This window comes from Arvicanthis niloticus, chromosome X, assembly GCF_011762505.2.
Source record: "Arvicanthis niloticus isolate mArvNil1 chromosome X, mArvNil1.pat.X, whole genome shotgun sequence".
Lineage (NCBI taxonomy): Eukaryota > Metazoa > Chordata > Mammalia > Rodentia > Muridae > Arvicanthis > Arvicanthis niloticus.
Window position 1 is genome coordinate 102,190,414 of NC_047679.1, and position 22,010 is coordinate 102,212,423.

Consider the following 22,010-nt stretch of genomic DNA (forward strand, 5'->3'; position numbering starts at 1 on the left):
GCCAGTGCACACCCATAATTCGGGCACTAATGGGAAGGGGACAGGGAGATGCCTGGGGTGTGTTGATCAGCCAATCTAGCTGAGTCAGTGAGATACAGAATTAGTGAGAGATACTGTCTCAAAAGTTATGGCAAAGAGCTGTAAAGAAGACATGTGAAATTGTTCTCTGGCATCTGGGCAGGTATACCACTCAAATAGATGTACATGAACCCATGAACATCCATGTACAAGTGCAGAGAGAGAGAGAGAGAGAGAGAGAGAGAGAGAGAGAGAGAGACAGACAGAGAGAGAGACAGAGACAGAAAGACAGAGAGGGGGAAGACAGAGAGACAGAGACAGAAAGAGAGAGGGAGGGATCTTAGAGTGTTGTCATGAAATGGTTTTTGTTTGTTTTCTATTTCATTGAGGGTTACCTGTGTAATCCAAAATAGCATAAAATTTACTCTAGTAGCCTAAGCTAGCTTTGAACTCCAATACTGCTGTGCCAGCCTCTGGAGTGCTGAAGCTACATGCAAGTAGTACCCAGAGTCAACAAACTTAAGAAAATTTAGAACTTGAGTGAGCCCATGAAATCCCTCATTTATTAATTTATTCAACACAATATTTATTGAGACACCTTTAGTTAGTAAACATTATACAAAGCATTTAAGAATAAAATTCATGTGCAAAGGAGTTTACAATAAGAAAAGCATCTTTTTTTAAAAAGAGAAAAATAAGTTCACATGCTACCTTGTTAATAATGGGAACTGTGTAATTACTTTCCATTTAACATCCTTTGTTTGATAGATGCTTTTGAGAGTCTCTTTCTTTTCATATTTGTATGAAATGCTTCTAATTTTGATTTTTTCCTTGAATCTGGGAATATAAATAATTCTTACTTCAAAAAGCTATTTGTTGTAAGGATTCAATGGGACCACACATCTAAACTACTTACCTAAATACCTATCCTTAGGAAAAAAAAAAATATATCAGCAATCATTGTCATTGTCACCAAGATTACTGTGTTCATTATTATGTTAACGTCATCATCACCAGTAGGAAGACTGTACCAGATATGTAAGTAAGTGAAATTCAGAGTTAAGGACTCTTTGCTTTCTCTTTAGATTTAGAGGGAAAAAGGGTTATTTGGTTTGGCTTGTTGTTGGTGGCAGTTTGCTTGCTTGTTTGTTTTTCTGATCTTTTTTAAAGGTATTGCCTCAGTAGAATTTTCCTAGGATAGTAAACCTGATCTAGAATAACCCCTCAGCCTATGCACAATCAAATAAGATCATGTATACCTCTATCTGCCCTCTTGCCAAGGCTAAGGGCCTACCAGTGAATTTCTTTTTTTTTCCTCTGTGCCCTGAAACTTATCTTGAAACCAAAGCTACACCCTGAGGGAGGCCAAAAGAAGCAGGAAGGAACTGTTGGTGGCCTCCCTAGGGAAAGCGTCTTCCTTTACTTTGAACCCCTGGGGGGCAGGCTTGGTGAATAATCTTGCTCTCTGGAGGCTGAAGTCAAGATCCCAGAGAACTGAGGAGGGAGGTGCTCCACACCAGGCCATTCTCATCTAGAGCAAGTACTGTCCTCATGAGCGTGATTTGTGTAGTTGCTTTGCTTTCTCTGTCATAGAATTCTTAATGATGTTTGAACAAAGGGTCCTGTGTTTTCATTTTGCTCTGCATCCCACAGATTAAATAGTCAGTCTTATCTGCAGTGAGTAGTTTCTTAAAAAAAAAGAAAGAAAGAAAGAAAAACAAGTGGGCTACACACTGAGTGGGCCTTGATCTCTTAGTTCCCTCCTTCCTGTTGCTACTCTCCCCCCTTTCTCTTTCTTTTAGACAGCATCCCACTATGTCACCCTGCCTGGTCTCAACTTTCGATTCCAACCGGACTGGTATAAAACTCATAGCAATCTTTCCTGCCTCTGCCTCCTGAGTTCTAGGATTATAGGCATAATGTATGTACCAGCAGAACAGGTGACCTCACATTCTACATTTGAGTCCTTCTAAATGTCTAAATCAGAATTCTAAGAATGACTGCGGGGGTATTTTCATATTCTCTTCTCCATGCATATTTTCTCAAAAATAAAATGAGCAGTAACACCAGTTTTTGGCTTAGCAATAGCCCTGCAGTGACCTTTTAGTGAGTTTGAATGAAGAAGGCAGTACAGGAAGCCAGAGTGGCTGGGATTCTACATGTGCTTAGGGATGTGGCAGATAGCCTATCCTGCCTAAATTCTTCACCCTCAGCCTATTTCTGGAGAGTCTCTACAAACCTTTCCATTAAGTCCATGACATGAGATCATCAATTAGGAATGGGAATGACTCAGTATGAACTAAATGATATCAATGTCCTGTTTTCCCTTCTCTTCCTTCTTTGTCCTTCTGTCTCTCATGTTTTCTATGTAAAAGTAGATGAGATGTATCCTCAGCTCACAGACAAGCATGCTAAGTCTCAAAAAGTTAAATGATTGCCAGAGGTCACATTCATAGTTGTTTTGACAGAACTATGATTATATAGTCAAGGTTTTCAGTCTTAGCACAACAAACACTCATGTCTGTAAAGATAGAACATATACATCACATCACTTGTCCACAGAAGCCTCTTGTTGTAAGCACATTGTCATTTGGAGCTGGATTGTCCTTTATTGTGTGTCACACACTCATTGTTGTCTTATGCTTCCTACAAGATTTAGTGCCGTCCATGAACTCTCTACCTTCAAAATCCCTGTAGACATCTTTCTAGGTTCCATAACCAAAAGCAGCATCACTTATCACATCAAACTGATAGTAATTACACACAAAACGTTCACAGCCCGAAGAAAATCTTTGGTGAACTTTTTAGTAAAGTACAAAACTCCACCGAAATTCATATTTTCTTATACTAAACTGAAGAGGAAAATTAAACCAGACCCCTCCCTCCTGGAAAAGAAAGGTCATAGAGCACTTAGGCATCCCTCCCCTCCAGAAGGCAGAGGCTAATTAAAATTCCTCAGACCACTGGGGTGGGGACTGATCTGCAGTGGGGAGGGGGCCCAGAGCACATGGACAATGGACCATTGGCCACACACAGACAAGGGAGGTCCTAGCTGCCTCAATTCCCTGAAGACTAATCAGTTTAAAAAGTTATTGTTCTGCCAATCACACTGTGCCTAATGGCTGCTACACCTAGTACTGTATAAATGTCCGCTGAAAAAGCTGCTCAGGGCTGCCTCTCCTTTTGGGATGAAGGATGGCCCCCAGCATGCTGGAACATTAAAAATTCCTCTTGAATTTTGCAGTGATCTCTCATCTCCTCATGTTTCACTCAGGGGGTCTCCGGTAAACTAAGGCTCTGCTTGCTAGAGTCCTACAAACACCAGATTTTCTTGAACTAGAACATTCGTGGGTTTTTTGTTTTGTTTTGTTTTTTTTTTTTTTTTTTTTTTTTTGGTTTGTGCATTTGTTTACATGCTTAGTTGTTTGTTTTGTAGGGTTTCAGATGGAGTCTTACAATGCACCACTGGAGCACATGAACCTCACTGTTTTGAGAAGGTCAAGCTCAAGGGTGTAGCAATTTTCCTGCCTCTGCCTCAAAAGTGGTTGTTTAATTTATGCATTTTCAATTAAAAAATTACTGATTTTAATTTTGTGTGTACCCCAGAACACTGAAAAGTGTTTAATATGCCTTTTTCCTTTGCTTCAAAATACTACTACTATGCTCATGAAATTGATATCACAATGATTCAAAAGGATATGCCCACAGCACACAGATTATAACAGATTAAAATTTCATAAAATCAGCAATTGCTATTCCTCCTTAAGAATTAGCCACAGGCTAAATTTCAACTGTCTCTAGTTATCTTTTTCATTCCTCTAAAGAGTCTGAATTCTCTTTCAAACAAGAAACTCAAAACTTCCTATACCTAAAAAAATGTTTAAAATTAACTTATTCCTCAAGATAGCTACAATCAACCCCTAAGCTGATAAATTAAGGCAGCAGAAATTAAAAAGTGAAAGTGGTAAGCCAGCAAATAAAACGTCCTCTAGGTGACCCTGAAAACAACTACATCGTCTCATCTAAACATACTGTACACATTGACATCGAAGCTCACAGGTCAGTTTTGACAGTGAAAGAAGCCATTATTGATAGTTGTCCTAGGAATATGGGCATAGCAGAATAATCTTGGGCAAATTAAACAGCTGGGTTGTGCTTCTTTAGATCACATATAAAACCACATCACTGTCAGAAACCTATTGTAATTAGTTATTAATCTGCAGTGTCTTAAGACTATATATCAATTCTCACACACCTATAGCTGACCTGGACTAGGGCACATAGCTGCCAAGATGGATTTTCCAGTCCTGGGAGGCCTATGAGTCAACTATAGTGACTCTGTTCCATAGATATTTCATTTTACGTGGACAACAAACTAGCTGGTACCTGCCCTTCTCATGACACTGACTGAAGATGCGATGACAAGCAGAAATGCAGGAAGGACAACAGCTGGATTTGGTATACTGCCAATCTTCCCATTGAGAAGAACAAGGGAAAAGTCACATTATCACATTAAAGGAAAAGAAATAAGCTAGTGGTAAGTGTATAGATAAGCTAATGGTAAATGTCTGGATTCAGGAAAGGATGGATAGCTAATAGAAGTTATTTGATCTAACACAGGTATTTCCCCTATCTTAAGCCTATTGCTATCTGCCATATATATATATATATATATATATATATATATATATATATATATATATCCATATCCATTTGCCTCAGCTGATGTTATCTGCTCACTTCATAGCATGCAGATATATGAATTTCAGAATTCATCAAGTAACCAGAAGCTTTTCCAATTAATGTAAAGAATAACATCTTAAACAATTGGGACCCAGCATTTTGTCAACATTTCTAAGTGCAACCTTTCCCAAGATAGAGCAGGCAGGTCAGGCTGCTTTAGGTTGAAGGGTTAATTTCTCCTTGATTTGCCCATAGTGTATTTTAATGACAATTTTTAACCTTCCCAGAGGAATAAAAAGGTGTACATTAATAAAAACGTCAACAATATCATCTGTGGGAAGTAACGTGGAATAATTCACAATAAATTAACACTTCCCATTAGAGAGATGTTGCAGCTTCTATGAATGTCACTTTGTGAGAAGCGAGAGTCCCGTAGCCATGTGATTTCCATCTGCAGTTTTCAAACCCATTCAGAACCCACCAGGGGATAATTACTTCTTAAGATGTGCCCATCCCAGCAGAATATTTTTTGTTATAATTCAATTTTCTCACATACTCAGTCTCACAGCATGAAGAAGACTCTGGTCTGATGGATAAAGCCCTAAAGGGATAAAAAACTTTATTCTTCACCATTCAGCTGTGTGACCTTTGAGGGCTCACTTACCTTCTCTGATTATTTAGTTTCATTGTTTATGGGCTTCTATTTAACATGGCATTTGGCAAAATTGAAATTATTTCTTTATTAGTTTCTTACCTAGAACTCTCAATACACCACAAATCTCTCAGAACTAATCAATGAACTATCAAACTGTAACATACCAAACACTAGACTAAAGCAAGTTGTAAGGGTCTTCTAATACTTCTAATAATCTTTTTTTTTTTTTTTTTTTTTTTTTTTTGGTTTTTCGAGACAGAGTTTCTCTGTGTAGCCCTGGCTGTCCTGTATTTCTAATAATCTAATAATAAAATTATTACTGTTTATATCAGGGAGCAAATCAGTAAAAAGATACATTTTAGGAATTATTGTGGCCAATTTTCAGGCACCGTATTTTCACCTCAATTGTGTGTCAATCACATGAGTTGGTTGGGAATGGAAGAGTGATCCTATACTAAGCCCTGTAAATGGGTCACAGGCATACAGACATGGACACACACACACTTTGGTGACTGATTCTCATAATGTAGGACAGAATATGGCATTATTTGTCTGTAGAATTGGATCCTGTATAGTCATGGTTTTTGTATGAGCTATTTCATGATGATGTGATAGAAAACCAAAGAATGTTCCAGCCATTTTGCCTTCATGTGAGAAATAGAAGGGGAAGAAAGGAGATCTTGGATCAAATTGTTGAACGACTGAGTCAAATTGATTGTGAAGCTGGCTGTACCTCTTGGCCTTTCAGGTGTATGAGCCAATGCATCTCTATTATTGGTTATATGAGTTTTAGAAGCGTGTGCTTGCCTGTGGCGTGAAGCATCCTAAATGATACAGGAGATGAAAGGGTCAACTTGTGGTCACTGGCTCCAAGAATGCTTATAGAAGATGCTGCAAATGTGTTTAGTCCAGGGAGGAAAGTGGAAGATGAAAGATATTAAAAGTAAAAGATCACTTCAAAAAGTGTGTATCCCAAAAACTCCTAAAGATGTCTTCAGGGCAAAACTCAACTTCTAAACATTTACACAATGTATAAAAACCAAACCCTTCTGAAAATATTTCTGAAACACAATTATTCCCTTGAATACCAATCATTTGGTATGACTTCCTTATAAGGAAGTTGCTAAAGTTCTACTTCTGACACACAGATATACTCTATCAGAAGAAGCCCCAGCTTAGCCCATGTCTGTCATTTCATCCAAAGCAAAATCTACCCACACTGCAGAATTTCAGCAATTTCCAGAGAGTTTATATCATAGAAAAGATAAGAAGAAAGAGAAATCAAATAGTAGGTCCAAAATTGTTTACATGTCATTTCTAATCCAGTGAAGCTCCAGATGTGGCTGAAACCTCTACTCTTCTGATGGGAAAAAAAGCAAGCAAGCAAGCAAACAAAAAACACACCTAAATAAAGAAATTTAAGAAATAGTCATAAAAATTCATTTGTTTCTAACTTCATGGTTTGGCTAGCAATTTGGATAATATTTCAGATCTTGGAACAATCCCAGATCATGGAATTCCAGGACTATATAGCGTAAGAGCAGGAAGAGAGCTTAGAAGACACCCTGTTGGACCTGCTTTTTGAAGTGGTTTGGGACTGGATCAACATTAAAAGGGAAACCTTGATTCCCATGTGCAAGCCCCCTCCTATGTGCTGTCAGAGAACCTAGCACATACCCTTTTCAGGTCACTTACCATATTACCTTGTCGTTGCCAGTGGATAGATGTGCTCTACACTTGAAATTCATTGCAGGCAAAATTTTTCTCCCTCTCTTCTATCCCTGGTGATTAGCATAGCCTCATAGAGCAGGTGGTCAATAAGTGTTGTTGAAGAAATCGAAGTTTCAACTGAAATGACAGGAAAATTATCCTCCCATTGAGCAAAGGGGAAAAAAATCTCAATTTTATTACCTTTAAAACGTACAGAAGTAACTTTCCAATGCATCAGGATGATTCCAGTTGCTATTTTCCTTATTTGTCAGAGATCAAGTTAGCAAGCATGAAACTTAATGTATAGCTCCCTCCACCCCAAACATTATCAGCCAGCATCTCTTTCTGCTTATCCAAATGTACCTAACCCAAGTCTTAGTGAAGTATAAATGAAATGAAAAGATGTACTCTTCACATTTCGATAAGAACTGTAATTAACTCTGCTTTGGGGAGTGGTTTCTGTTGTTTTGTTCTGTTTTGGTTTTGCTGCTTAATCTGAATCACAGCCAGCTTAAAATTAGGTCTCAAATTATAAAACAAGCATGTAATCCTGAATCTAGTGGCAATATTTGCTTACTACACAATGACAATTAGATGTGAGTCTTTGCCGATGATTTCTTGTGGCTGTGAAGCTACTAATATAATCTCCAGCCTTGCACTGGAAAATGAAACACAAAGTTCCAAAGTGTCTCATTGCTCCCTTGAACATGAGTTCGATATCTAAATACATCACATGTGTACTGCGAGCTTTTCAACCAATAGCAATATGGATCTACTATTATACCTGCCCCTCTTGGCTCAGATGAGGCTCAGATGAGACAAGACCAATAGCTGCCACTAAAAGCTAAACATTGAAAAGAGAAAGAAAAGGGAATCGGTAATGGGAGAGATGAAAAGAGAAGAGATGGGCAGCATTAAGGGGGATGATAATGATAGAAGATAGATTTGCCAATGCACAGGCCCTGGAGGCTCCTCCTTTCTTACATCTGTTGTTCCTGACCTGTTCACAGTACTCTTCAAGACAAATGACAGTGGAGACTACCACAAATTTCTTCTTGCACCCTTTCTCATGGCTGGCCAAGCATAGATAGAGACCTCACTCATTTCAGGAGTGAAGTGAGGTGTGCTGAAAACCACTAACCATTTCCCAACATGAAATCTATTATCCATCCACCTGAAATCAGAACTCTGTGGAGTTATTCCTTTGGATCAAAGCATTCAAAGTTCCTACTAAAACACCAACTATTTCATCTCAAAACCTGCTAGATAGATAGGTAGATGGATGGATGGATAGATGGATGGATGGATGGATGGATGGATGGATGGATGGATGGATGGATGGACAGACGGACGGACAGACATTCAGACAGACAGATAGATGATAGAAATAGAGTGGACATAGAGTGACTCAAGGAAGAGGGTCTCAAAGTGTGGCACTTCAGTATTAAATTGTCACTGCCTGCCATTAAAACTCTAGTAAAGAATCGCCTACCAGATTCCTTCTTTACTCCAGGGACTGCTGAGTAGCTACTATGAGAAAATTTTGGTATGAAACACTGGTGAAGATGTTGTAAAAGAGCCTGAGGTTGTAAGGAGGGATGGTGGGAGAAGGGTGGATGACAAGAGTGGAGGCTTTTGAGAGCAATTTGCAAGGTGAGGAAAAAGAAGTGAGTTTGGAAATGTAATATGTATTGATTCTTCTGTGAGTTGGGTAATGAATTAGATGCTTTTACATCCATTATTTTATGTAATTCTTATAATAGCCTTCCCAAGAAAGAAAAAATAATGTTCCCATTTTGAAGACAAAACCACTCCTGAAGTTGCTCAAGATTGCATACTACCTACCTATTACCTACATGTGATGAAAGTTAGATTTGAACCTGGACCCATGTCCTGGGTCTATGATCCCCAGTAATACTGCATCACTCTCCACATTTGTCAAGGGATAGTCATCCTTGTCTCTCCTGACTTTATTGCTCTAATCTTCCTTCCACTGGAAGGAGTCTCCTCTAGATCTCAAGTTTATCCTTCCTTCCAACAATGGACTGTCAAAGTTGAGACAGGATTTGCATGAATGACAGAGTTAGAGAACAGGCTTTGTCAGAATTGTCAGCAATGTGGGGAGAGCTGAGAATTACTTTTCTGGTTGCCACAGAGTTTTGAGGCCATTTATTCTCAGCTCTAGTCTAGGCATTTGCTAGAATCAAAGATCTAGAGTAATGAATGCAGGGCCCCAGTCCCTCATCCTTGGCCCCATGTATATTAGTTTGCTTTGCTCTGACATAAAGGTTCATTTCATCCCATCAGACTAGAAGAAGATAAAAGAAAAACAAAAGATGTAGAGAAGATAAAAACTATCTGTGTTTTCCGGAGCAGCTATAAGGTAGGAAGGAAAGATGTGACTGAAGATACCATTTTTCCCAAGAGGAGAATAGGGCTATGGAAAAGTATGTGGGGGCAAAAGGATTATACACAAAATGCTGTGAAGGAGGCTACTTCTCACCAAGACGGGGTGGGGGGGCGGGCTGTAGGAGTTCCTAGATTCTCTTCTCCTCTTAGCTTGGAGAAAGGCAGGAGAGTTGGGGGAGAATGGTAATCTCTGAAGTCTGCACTCAATGCGGGGAGGGAATAGTTGATCCACCTAAAGTCAACATTATGGGAGCAAAGCAGCTAGGGGCAGTTTCCTCCAACCTTAACTTTCAGTCCCCACCCCCACCCCAGCTCACTCCCACACTTCTCTCCTTGGTCTGCAGGACTGAGCGTCCTTTCCATTAACCTCTTCGCTCCCACCTCCATACACATACTATTTTCCTATACCCTCCAAAGCAGTCAGCAGTAACAGCCCCCGCAGCTGGCAGACCTGCCTGAGCACTTGGGTAGGGGGAGGAACACACCTCCCAATGCTGCGGGGATGGGGAAATGCGGGTGGGGGTTGTTCACTTGCCCTCGGATCTCTCTGCTGGAAAAGCTGAGCTGAGCGTCAGAGACCAGGCATGCGCAGCATCTTAGGGCGCATTGTGCTGGGAACTGCTTTTCTGAGTCTCTTCACAAAGACTCCAGAGTACCCACTAACCACCCCTCAAGACCCCTCATCTTTAAGACGAACATACAAATGTAGAGACATTGCAGCTTTTTAAAAACAGGAAACTGGTTGCAGCTTGAAAGTCTGGTCCACGTGAGGATTGGTGTATTTCTGTTGATCCCATCTCCGGTGTTGACATACGCCGGCGCCTAGGCTTTGCAGTCCAGGGCTGCAGTTTGCAGTGGAGCTAAGCGGTGTGCGGCTTTAATTCCACGTCAGATCAACTTTGATCAATATCCCCCTACCGGCCCAATTGGAAGAACCCAATTCACTGGAGCTGAGCCTTTGAGGCTTTTAGCTCTTTTCTTCTTCCCCCCTCTTTAGATCCACCATCTTCGAGGGCGGGGGAGCCCTTTGGTTTTCTTTATAATTTCTTCCTTATTTCTTTATCTCTTGCCTGTTTTTTTCCCCATGATTTTGGTTTTGCTCCGGTTTTAATTCTCTCTGTCTGTTTCTGCCTGTCTCCCTGTCTCTATCTCTGTCTCTCTTTCTCTGTCTCTCTCCCTCTCTCTGTCTATCTCTGTCTGTTCTCTCTCTCTCTCTCTCTCTCTCTCTCTCTCTCTCTCTCTCTCTCTCTCTCTCTCTCTCTCTCCCTCTCTCTCAGAAATCGCTTTGGGGAACCCAGCTTGCAGCCAATGAACCCGCCTTCCAGATTGGTGTGAAGACAGAAGTGAGGTGGGGGGGGGCGTGGAGGGGGTGTGAGAGATCCTGGGAGGGGGGAGAGGAAGAGAGGAGAGAGAGAGAGAGAGAGAGAGAGAGAGAGAGAGAGAGAGAGAGAGAGAGAGGAAGAGAGAGGAAGAGAGAAGAGAGAAGAGAGAGAGAAGAGAAGAGGAGGAGGCGGCGGAGGAGGAGGATTAGTGTGGGGTGGAAAGCAAGAGTGAGCGAGCGAGAGAGCAAGTTGAGGGGAGGGGGTGTAAGAGCCGGCGAATTCTTTTTCTTTTTCTATTATTATTTTGACGACTCCCGAGTTGCGCCCATGCTCTTGTCAGCTTCGTTTTAGGCGTAGCACAGCCAGGCAGAAGAAAATGGGGCAAAGCGTGCTCCGGGCGGTCTTCTTTTTAGTCCTGGGGCTTTTGGGTCATTCTCACGGAGGATTCCCCAACACCATCAGCATAGGTAAGCTCCCCAGAGCCAGCCAAAGGGGGCCAGGCTCTTCTGCATCTGAAACCCACTACCCTAGTGGGGCTGGGGGTATCGCACCGCGAGTCCCTGTCCTGCATGGCTTGGGGATGGTGACAAGGGATGGGGGACTGAGCTGAGATCTTGGAGACCTGAGCTGCAAGGAACTGAGGAGTGTGGGGAGCATCCAAGATGAGGGAAGGGGTCTCTTGGTGCTAATGCGGGTGGACGGCCAGGTTTTCTGAGCTGACCAAGGAGCAAGGGAGTCAAGCTGGAGGTTGGGATGCTGCAAGAGGCTAAGAGTCCCGGCTTTTCAGCTCGCTATTCCGGACTTTGCCAGAGCATGCTTGCAGCCACTGGAAGTTGTCCCAGGGTGATACTGCCTGTCTGGCCGCGCCAGGACGCATAACCTGGACCCAGGTCGCCCCGTCCCTGTCCCGCGTCTCAGGTTTCAGTGAGACAGGATAGTGTTAGAGGAAATGGAACCCACTTTGAATCCCCCAGACCAAGGAAATAGCTGTGTGGATGGAGGATGGGGTGGGAAGTGGGTGGGGGGGTGAGACCAGGAGTCGGGCAAGCAGGGAAGTCACGCAGACCAAGGATTCATGAATTGCGGCTGTGTCTGTCTGGAGACCAGCTCCAGTAGCCGGAAGGGAGTTCTCCCCGCCTCTCCCTGGTTTTGCAAGTAGAGAAGTTAGAATTGTTTTTTTTTTGTTTTTTTTTTTAACTAACCCCCTGTATTGTCATGGGGGAAGGTTGGGACAGCAATGGGAACGAAATTGTTTTTTTTTTTTTTTCCTCCCACCCTATCCCTGTATCCCAGGGGGAAACAAATGAACCAGCTGTGGGGATAAGGGTGGGGGTGGGGCTGGAGTCAGGGTTCGGGCCAGACTCAAGCTTAAGAAAGAACCAAGTCCCACTTTTAGTTCCTTCATCCTTCCCCTACAGCAGCCTCCTCTTTCTCCCTTTTCTTTAGTTTCCTCCGTGTACAAAACCCAGGTTTTTCACAGTGGAAATCAGAGTTTCCAAGTCTTGAAAGACACACAGGTTGAAAAAAAAAATCAATCCTCCATTGAGCTTCCCAGTAACACTGAGGTAGCCTGGTAGCTCAGGTTTGCTACTTCCTAACTCATCCTGAAGTAGGGGGGACACAAGCCGAATCTCGATTGCCTTTGCTTCTAGGTGGACTTTTCATGAGAAACACGGTACAGGAGCACAGCGCTTTCCGCTTTGCTGTGCAGTTATACAACACCAACCAGAACACCACTGAGAAGCCCTTCCATTTGAATTACCACGTAGACCACTTGGATTCCTCCAATAGTTTCTCTGTGACTAATGCTTGTAAGTAGATCTGCTTTGGCTCCCCTTGAGACCTTAAGGAACCTCCTTTGCATTTTGTTTGTGATGCATGGGGCTTTGCATACACATGTGCTGCGAGGTAGTGTGTGTGTGTGGGGGGGGGGGGGTGATTACCTCAATAAGCAGACTGAGACAGTAGTCAATCCTGGGTTCTTGTTGCATAAATCAACCTTGGAGGATTCTGCTGCGGGGCTGAAAGCAGTGGGCAAAACTCTGTGGTGAATTATGTTTGATGCAAAACTTCCACTTTCCTCCCTGCTAAACTGGTGTTCTCTCCCCCGCACCCTTTTTTGTTGGGGGAAAAGAAAGAAAGAAAGAAAATAGCATGGTTGTTCAGGGAAATTTCAGATGGGCTTTTTAAAAAAGAAGCAACAGCCGCTCCTTGATTGAGTCAATGCGGGGCATGCATTATTTGAGTGGTAAAGCTGTGTCTGCTGGTAGGAATGGGCTGAGTTTGATGATTGCCTGACACACAGGGACAAAATATGAGAACCCTGCAAACAAGTGACCTTGAGGCATAGATCAGGCTGGATTCCCTGGCCTCTTTCTGTCCTACCCAGAGTGCTCTGATAGGAACTGATAAGATTACAAACTGATTGCAAGTGATAAATGTTTGTCAGTCTGAAAGCAAGAGGGAAGACCCGAGCTCAGGTGACTTTTGGGAAAGCCAATCCTGTCTGTGTCATCATACACACACACACACACACACAGAGAGAGAGAGAGAGAGAGAGAGAGAGAGACTCACACACACACACAGAGAGAGAGACACTCACACACACACACACAGACACACACACACGCACACACACACATTCACACACACACAAATACACACATGATTGTTAAGGACAACACAGTTTTTAATTTAGAGCAAGAGGTTAGTTGTGGGAATAGGCATGAAACAGGAAAAGTGAATACTAAAAAGGGGGATTTCATCAGCCCCAAAGCCATTTCTGACATCCACAGTTGTACCCATGGTTATCTCTTTGCAAATGGGAAATTTTAACAATAAAATCACAGGAACTCAAATGGCTAATAGCTTGTTGGACACAGGTTTTTCTTTTATTTTGTTTTATCTAACTTGAAAGGAATTTTTTGTGAGGAACACTGAATTCTTCATTTAAGCTTACTTTATTTCTGTAAAAGTTTCTCCCAAATGAAGCCACTTAACACAAAGTATGTCTTGTTTCTCTGGAATGATGTGCTTTGAAATCTGAAGTTTCATCACATTTTGGAAAATGGTATTTGTGTCTGTTCGAATTTAACTTTGTATATGACTTTCTTCCAATCCTTCCATCTCAAAAGAGATGCAATCCCTAATAGTCCTTAAACAGGACCTCAAGATTACATTTCATTGGATTTAAAGACTTAGGCTGAAGGGAAAGTGGAGTGAAGAAGTACTTTTCAAGAAATGTAACAGTTATCAGCCTGCAGAAAAATTTAGCTGAAGGTGCAGATTCTTTTAAGAACATGTTCTGAGACACTGTGTATTTGGCATTCTTTAGTTTTCTAACACTGACAAAAAAGTAATGTATTAACTTTAGTTAAGTGTGAAAGTTACAAAATGCCTGGCTATACTTCCTGTCTTACTTTTGTAATCCCCAACCTCTCTCCAGCATTTAAGAGGTACAACTGATTCTTAAATCCTGCTGCACCGTGATCTCCTCAAGTGGCTGGGTCTGGGAGGCAGTTTCCTAAATATCAATTAGAACAGATTTAAAACCAAATACATGAAACCAACAGGGTGCATTATCATTAACAAGGGATAATACATATTTCATCTCCCTTCCCTGTCTTTCCACTGATGAGCTCTGGGCTAAGAGGGCCATTTGGTTTCTCAGAATGATTGATTTACAAAGCTTTGGGTCCTGCTCTTCTGATCAAACTGCTCTGACACTCAGCAGTCGGCCTCCGGCTCTTAGAACCATACCTGAACAGCAGTCGGGAAATGATCTCTGCCATGAGAAAAATCTCAGGTTTAGGAACAGGTAATAAATCATCCATATTGGTGTTGAGGTGTCTTAATTCCTTATCTCTCAGGACAATAAGTGACCAGTGAGAGGACGGAAAACCAACTGATTGGAATCTCTCAACTTAAATCCATAGCAGTCTTACAAGGCTGGGTTATAGTTGCACACTTGACAGTGTAAGAGAAGGGGTAAGATTCACTAGGCAGCAAGAAAAACAAGACCAAAAGGAAACCTTGTCCTTGGTTATGGCAAATACACACAGGCATACACAGACCCAGGGCACACTAGGAGAGTAATCTAGAAATCAGTGATGTGTACCTAGCTGCCTGTTGCACTCTCAGATGTTATAGCTAGCTCAGAAGACAGCCGAGAAAAGCTGCCATCTTCTCTGGCCCCCCAGAACAGTCATGTCTGAAAGTCACAATTGTCTGAATGGGAGTCAGATCTCAAAGCTGTCTCCTGGCAGCTGCTGCTTGATGGCTTAGTGTGAGAAAGATATTTAGTCCAACTGTAGCCCCTGAAAACAATAACTAAAGGGGGCAGAGACAGCCTGGCGATGTCTGTCCCATCCCTCCCTCCATGGACTTTATTGTTCTTGTGGAAACATCAGTCAAATATGTCAGATACAAGCAAACATTTCTAACAGTACTTGAACCCAGCAAGTGATTGCAGATGCCAGTCCTCCAAGTGATTACTACCCAATTCCACAGAGGAAACAAATAATTTCAGTGCCCTCTGACCTTCCTATCTGGGGAGCTCCAGTGAAAACCTAAGATGAGTCCAAATCTGGCTCAGTACCTCTGCTATCTAGTTCAGTGTGGAACTGGACTAGCAACAATTAAAGAACCTTCCTGGTCATGCAGAATTCCGGGTTTCAGCTTTCTTTGGGGCTAGAGCTGATCTCTTGATCTTCGATCCTAAGGCAAGCACATACTTTTTAGGGCATAGGTATGCAGGCAAACTCAAGTGTGAGGGGTAAACAGACACCAATGCCTTCTGTCCTCACCCCTGCCCTCTGCTTCACCTCTGCACTGTCACCTTTCCCTATGCAATGCATTCAGAAGTCGTCCTCACGATGAATCTAAGGCACCAGTTATTTAAAGACTCTACTAGCAAGCAAGCTTTTTTTTTTTTCTGCACAAGCCTCAAGAGGTTTGCTTAAGACAGACTCTAACTTCATTCTGTGCCTTAAGAGGCCAATAAAAGCCTCCCTGGCTTTGAAAGGTGGTTCAGTTGGGATCTTAGCTCCGAAGAGAATTGAAGTTTCTCAGGAAGACTGATCTGATTTAGAGCACATGTTCCCATTTCATAGGAATTAATAGAGTTCACTGCCTTACTTTTTCAGTTTAGCTGGGTAAAGGCAGAGCGAATGACGGTGTAAATCGGTTTCAGCATTGATGTATCTAGAAACATAGAAAGGCACACACATGATTAGTGCATAAGAAAAACAATGCACACCCATTTTGTAAGTTAGAGATCTAACATTTAGGGGAGGAGAAAAAAAAAAACCAAACCAATCTGATAATTCTCAGGCTTACAAGGGTAGGGAAACATCAGGAGATTGCTCAGCCCCGCGGTTTGACTTTGCTGTCCCGTTTCCTTGGGAAGCCCCGTTGATTCCCTTGAAGTCCCCTCCTGTGTCATGCTGCTGTGCACTTGTAGTGCACTCCACACTACAACGCCCCAGCCTCTGCAGTGTCAGCTCATTAGCACACAGATCTCATATTCCCTCTCCGCACTGTCATTGCAAAAATTGCTGTTGTACACCTTTACGGCCAACAAATGTGCTCGTGGATTACGTACTGTTTTCGAGAAGCAGGCAAAAGGCAAACGTAACCTGAAAGGTTATTCACCGCAGAATTGTGCTCTAAATGCATTGGCTTGAATAAAAATCTGTTGACGGAAGCTCAGGGTAGATGCTGAGACTGAGACTGTGGATGGTGGAACTACTTACAGGAGTATGAGCTCTGATGGAGCCCCAGGCAAAATCCCCTTTGTCAGCTAAACCTAACCTATCAACGGCAAGGTTTTCTTCTATTAATTTTTACAAGTGACTTGAAATCTACCTGCAAACTGAGAACTTGCCCCTTTTATAACTGAGCCTGTTTTGCTACCAAGTGTACTTAGCTGAGACAGGCTTCTATCTCCTACCCACAGAGTCACAATCTAATTATCTAATTACTCTAATTGCCAGGAAGGAGCCACTTAACCATTTAGGTCCATTTGGAAAAGAAATGTTTCTCTTGATCACAAACTCTGCAATTGCATGGGCTTTGTTTTGGCTTTGTTTGACTGTTTGCTTCGTCATATAAGCTTATAGACTATGATGGATACCCTGAGATTAAGGCTTTTGTCCTGCTATAGACTGTCAAGTCCTAACCATTATCTGCTCTGACTCCACCTCCCCCATCCCTGAAGGATCTTTGCAATTTTGCTGCCCAGCCTCCTCTACTCTGTCTCCTGACTAGTCCTCAGGAAGCTCACTGGCTTAGCTTTCTTGGTCCTTTTGGCCAGCTGGCTTAGCCTACTGAAGCACGAAGGGGACGCCTCAGTGGTGCCAGTCAAAGACTTAAGTCACCTTATTACAAGGTTTATCATCATTTTTTCCTTAATCTATGCTTTTGTAATGGAAGAGGGAGGATGTCGAGGCTGTTCATTTTGGCCATAAAAATAGATGGCAATCAGCAGGCTGCAAAGGTGAGCTTCCTGCAAAGTGTATTGCCACTCATACAAGACAGCTTCCTATTGATCTAATAAGAAGGGTTTGCAGAAAAACATAAAAGAGGAAAGAGAATTGTTCCATTATTCTATCTGTGTTTACTGAAAAATGGGGCTGTGGGTTTTTTTTCTCTTTCTACAATTTAAACTTGTTTTTTTTTTCTAAATGAAACTAGTGCTCCATATGCCCATCTTTTACCTTAATAGAGATTGTTTTCTTAATTGTATGTTTCCCTCCATAGTCCCTACAATTGAGTGAGTACTGGGAGCAACTTTAATGGCTTTGGCCCCTGAGATATCTTTAACTACTATGGCTATGGGTATTCAGAGATGATTGGCTGCTTCTGTTTTGACATCTTGAGAAAATAAATGAAGGTGCTCAGGTGTTGCTGCGTGTCTTCCTTTCTGCATACGCGATTTGTCATTTTTATACAATTGATTTAAGGATTAAAAGACAACAAAGATTTTAAGAGACAACTAGACATTTAGGAGCTAGAATTCCTTGCTTTGGAGCAGAAGAATAAAAGTCCCTATCCAAATGATTTGCCTTTGGAGTTCTTAGATTGGGGACCACTGGTATAATATTTTAATAAAGATTTTGTGAAACTTTGTATCTCTTATGAAGATCAAGGAAATCATATTCAACCAAATTTTGACTCAATTGCTTTGCATATTGGTAGTTTAAGCCTAATTAGATGAACTGTCCAGGAGACTACAACTTTAAAGCAATCAATGGAAGTAATAGTTATACTTCAACAAAGCGACAGAGCTGTTTATGCATGAAAGCAGTTCCCTCCCCCTGAAAGCTGCTCAGGGTCTATCCAAGCCCCAGACACAGAGTTTGAAATAGACTTAGCCAAAAGTCTAGAATCAACACAGAGTTAGGGACACTGTCTTCGAAAGGAGTTAAAGCTTAGCAAACTGATAATGTGGGCAAAATTTGTCTTTTTCATATTTCTACTTCTTTTATCATTATTATTTCCTTTCTTACTCTGGCTTTCTTACTCTAGCTGTTGCCTGGTCTCCAATCACCTACTCACCAGCCCATCCACACTAACTTTACATAGGGACTATTTCCTGCACTGAGAGTCTAGGTCTTTCTTTTTTCTTATCACATTGTCCTTGCTCTTAGTTCATTCTCCTTAAGGACTATACACTACTTTGAGGATACAAGCTTTTTCCTGAACACAGCAATATAACCTAAAGTGGTAGAAGAGAGGACTGAAATGCATAACAGGAGATTATTAACTTTAAAATCTGAAAGTATAAGAGGCATCATGTCTCAATTTCAAAGGAAAATACTCAAATCGGGGGCTCTTAGGATATGATGCTCATATTGGCTTTTGACCCAAATCAAAATCAGCAGGCTTTGGTTATGGAAGTCTTTTTCAGGGAAAAGGTAGCTATTCACAGTAGGATGGGAATAAGCACAGCAAAACCCTAGGCTCAGTTTCTCTGTGCAAAACTTGAAAGTCTTTTGGAAAATGTTGGGAAGCAGCCCAAATACATAGGGTTTCATTTTATTGAAGTGGCTGTTGTAAGATCTCTAACTATATGTGGGCAGTGGCAGGAGATGCACTGTACCAAAGAAAAGTCATAGAGGAGATGAGAATGATAGGAAAGCTGAGTCTCATGCAGAAAGTTTCTGTGTTTTGGAATGGCATGTGGAATTGCATGCCAGTGGTGGTAGCACTGGATGCACTCAGCACCTAACCACGAAGCAGCTCCTTTTCATGCCCTCTAGCCTTCTCTTACCTTGGCTCAATCATACATTCTTGCGTCTCTGCTGATGGAAGGAACAATCCTACTCTTTTCTGGACTCACACAGCATGCGTGTGAAAAATGAATGACAGCCTTCCTTCTTGGTTCCCAATTGTCACTTGCTTTTTGAGCAGTGATTCTCAACGCAACACTATTTTAGTTGCTTTGCAAAAGTCAAAGGAGCATAGATAAGACAGGAAACACCGCTGGCAATGGTCTCTTACCATATGTGGCACAATTCAGTACAAAATAGCATTTCTCAACCTTTCATGAATGCACCATATTCCGGAAAAGCATGTTAAAGATTAGGATTTAAAAGTTTGCTATGGGCCCCAAGACTTTTCATTTTTATCAAGTGCCTAGGGGATGCTAATTCTCATGATCTTCAAATCACAGTTTGAACAAAAAATGTCCAAAGTTTAAACACTGTATTTACCAGAGTAAAAGTTCTTTGGGTCATGATTTTATCATCAAGATTTGTCTAATGAAACAAGTTCTGCAAGAGATACATTTGCTTTTTTCTGAGTCACCTATGTCTCAGTCATATTCCCAATAATCTCATGTCCATTTCAGCCAGGTAGGTGTCATTATTAGATGCCCATTGAGAACACTGGCTTAGAGTTGGTTTTTGTAGGAATGTGGCATGGTGAGCTACAGGGCAGGCTGAAAGAGAATGTAACTCATGAGTCAGAATGACAGTGTCTTGGCTACTTGCTGCCTCCCAAAATGCCCTGTTTAGAAATTATATATGCATGAGATCTAAGGTTGCTTTGTAGTTCCAACTCTATTTCCACTTTGCTTCTCTGAGTCAAGATATGACAGAAGGAGGCATGTTAACAACTGCTTTTCCACTGCCTAGCTTCTCTTAAACAGGGTTGGAAACAAGAAGCACAACACAATTCTATCTTTTTCAAGAAGAGACTGAAGAACTGACTCAATCTTCAGGTACTCAAAGTGAGGGAAGAAGTGTAATGTTGCTTCTGAACATATCTTAGCTAAGAACTGATCCAAGGAAGACATCAGAAGAATAGCCAATGACATTCTAAGATTGAAACTGGTACAATCCACCCCCACCCCAAATATTGTCACTCTAACAGTCTGCCTTTAGTCTTTAATTTAACAAATTTACTTATCTGTATTATTGCATTAGAAACGTATGCTAAAATCTGAGTGTGCTGTTTGGAAGAGAATGAGCTAAACAATTTTTACTCACTCACATTTAAACGGAATTATTTATTCAGGCTAACACCTATTGCCTTGCAGTGTCCTCAGAAGGAGATATCCAGGGCAGGTAAGTGACCCAGAATAAGACATCTATCTGCCAAATTTTGAGCAAAATAAAATGGATGGTGGACATTAAGAAGGTTGTAGGAGACCTTTGGTGGCAAAAGGATCAACGAAATATACACTGTCTCTTTTTTCACATTTGTCCTCAATAGTAAACTTTGCTCCTTTATTCACAATAATCTTGTTTATAATTGACGATTTTAGTGGCATTTGATCCATGGAGTTGCTGTCTGTTGATGTAGTGAGCTTGCTGACCGCTTCATGCATGGTTGTTTGTTGCCATGGATAACTGTGATGTTGGGATTTTCTGCAGTTAATGTGGAAAACTTTCAGAAGTAAAATCAGTTTGTAAGCAAAGGTAGTGAGCAACTTTTTAAGCTTTTAAAAATTGTTATGATAAACCTCCTACCCCCTTTAGTTATCCATGGTTGGCTGATTGGTTAACAATAAAACAGGTAGAGATCAGGAATCAACCCACAGAAAGGTAAGTATATGGATAAAGGTGTTAATATGGTGTTCTCTGCTGGGTGAATTGTAAATTTAAGACAGACCTCTGACATTTGCAGTCAGACAGAACATGTTATAGAACCTCCAATATCCTTTCATTTCACTACAACATCCAAAACTGCTCATTGATTAGTATAGACCCGTGTCTTAGATTGGGCCATTTGCATCAGAATCACCAGAGATGCTGTTTTAAATATGAATTCCTAGTTTATACCCCAAATGTCTGAATCAGAAAATATATGATTTAGACCTATCTAGCAAGCTTTGTGGGTGATAATAAGAACATAAACTCAATTTGTGAATCATATATTTAATAAATCCTGATATTCTAAACTGAAATATGCAGATTCAAACTGAAATCTATTGAACACCCACCAAGCACCAAGTATTGTGCCTATGTACTTTCATACATGTTGCCTTTCTGGGTAATTGAACTACTATTGATCCATGTAATCATTAACAAGTTTGGCTGTCAACCTGAAAATTTAGGATAGGACTTGAGAAAACTAAGAGACTAGCTTTATAGTCCCTGGGACAAATAAAGCAACAACTCTGAGATGACAAAAAGAAACAGGGGAATAGTTTTCATTTTTAGTGTATCTTTCTATCTTTGCTTGTTAGCCAATGGTAGTTTTTTAAATATGCTATGAACTAGATGTCATGGCAAATGTCAGTCCATTTATTAAAATCGATGTGTTGTAATCATTTACAGTAGTGTTCATTGTGGCCTTCCTCTCCATGAGTGTTATAAACAAATTTAAAACAAGAACTGATATAATAAATTCCACTCCACTGTGCCACATGGAAAACATGGTCCAAAGCATCTTATATGTTACATCCCAAGGAATCATTACATTTCTAAAAGTGAGGCACTTTCACCCCAATTTCATACAAAATAGAAATCGTAAGTGGTTCAAAATTCATAAGCAGCTAGCTCAAGGTTACACAGCTGGCTCTGTGGTAGCACCAAGAGAATTTCCTGCCTCTAGAGCCTTACTCAATTTTAAATGGAGTTGAAATTATAAATTATTATAAGAACTAGACACATCACATATGTGGGGCATTAGATGGGTATGTTTAATAAGGAATAGTGAAGCTTTTGACAATCTCTATGTTCCAAAGCCCTCAACATATAGAAATC

At 41.2% G+C, this 22,010-nt stretch overlaps 1 protein-coding gene across 5 annotated transcripts in view; it reads left to right on the forward strand.

The window, feature by feature from the left end:
* Positions 1-10,582: 10,582 nt before the first annotated feature.
* Gria3 (glutamate ionotropic receptor AMPA type subunit 3) overlaps positions 10,583-22,010 on the forward strand; it is a 259,149-nt gene continuing 247,721 nt past the window's right edge. For 2 of the 5 annotated variants that reach the window (XR_004604537.2, XM_076918779.1), the window contains exons 1-2: positions 11,048-11,264; positions 12,450-12,608. Coding sequence is in view for 4 of the 5 variants with exons in the window: in XM_076918779.1 (XP_076774894.1) it covers positions 11,174-11,264; positions 12,450-12,608 (250 nt within the window). In the remaining variant the exon portion in view is untranslated. Of the gene's footprint in view, positions 10,824-11,047; positions 11,265-12,449; positions 12,609-22,010 lie in introns of those variants that run through there. The other 3 variants (XM_076918780.1, XM_034485108.2, XM_076918778.1) reach the window with 3 other exon arrangements.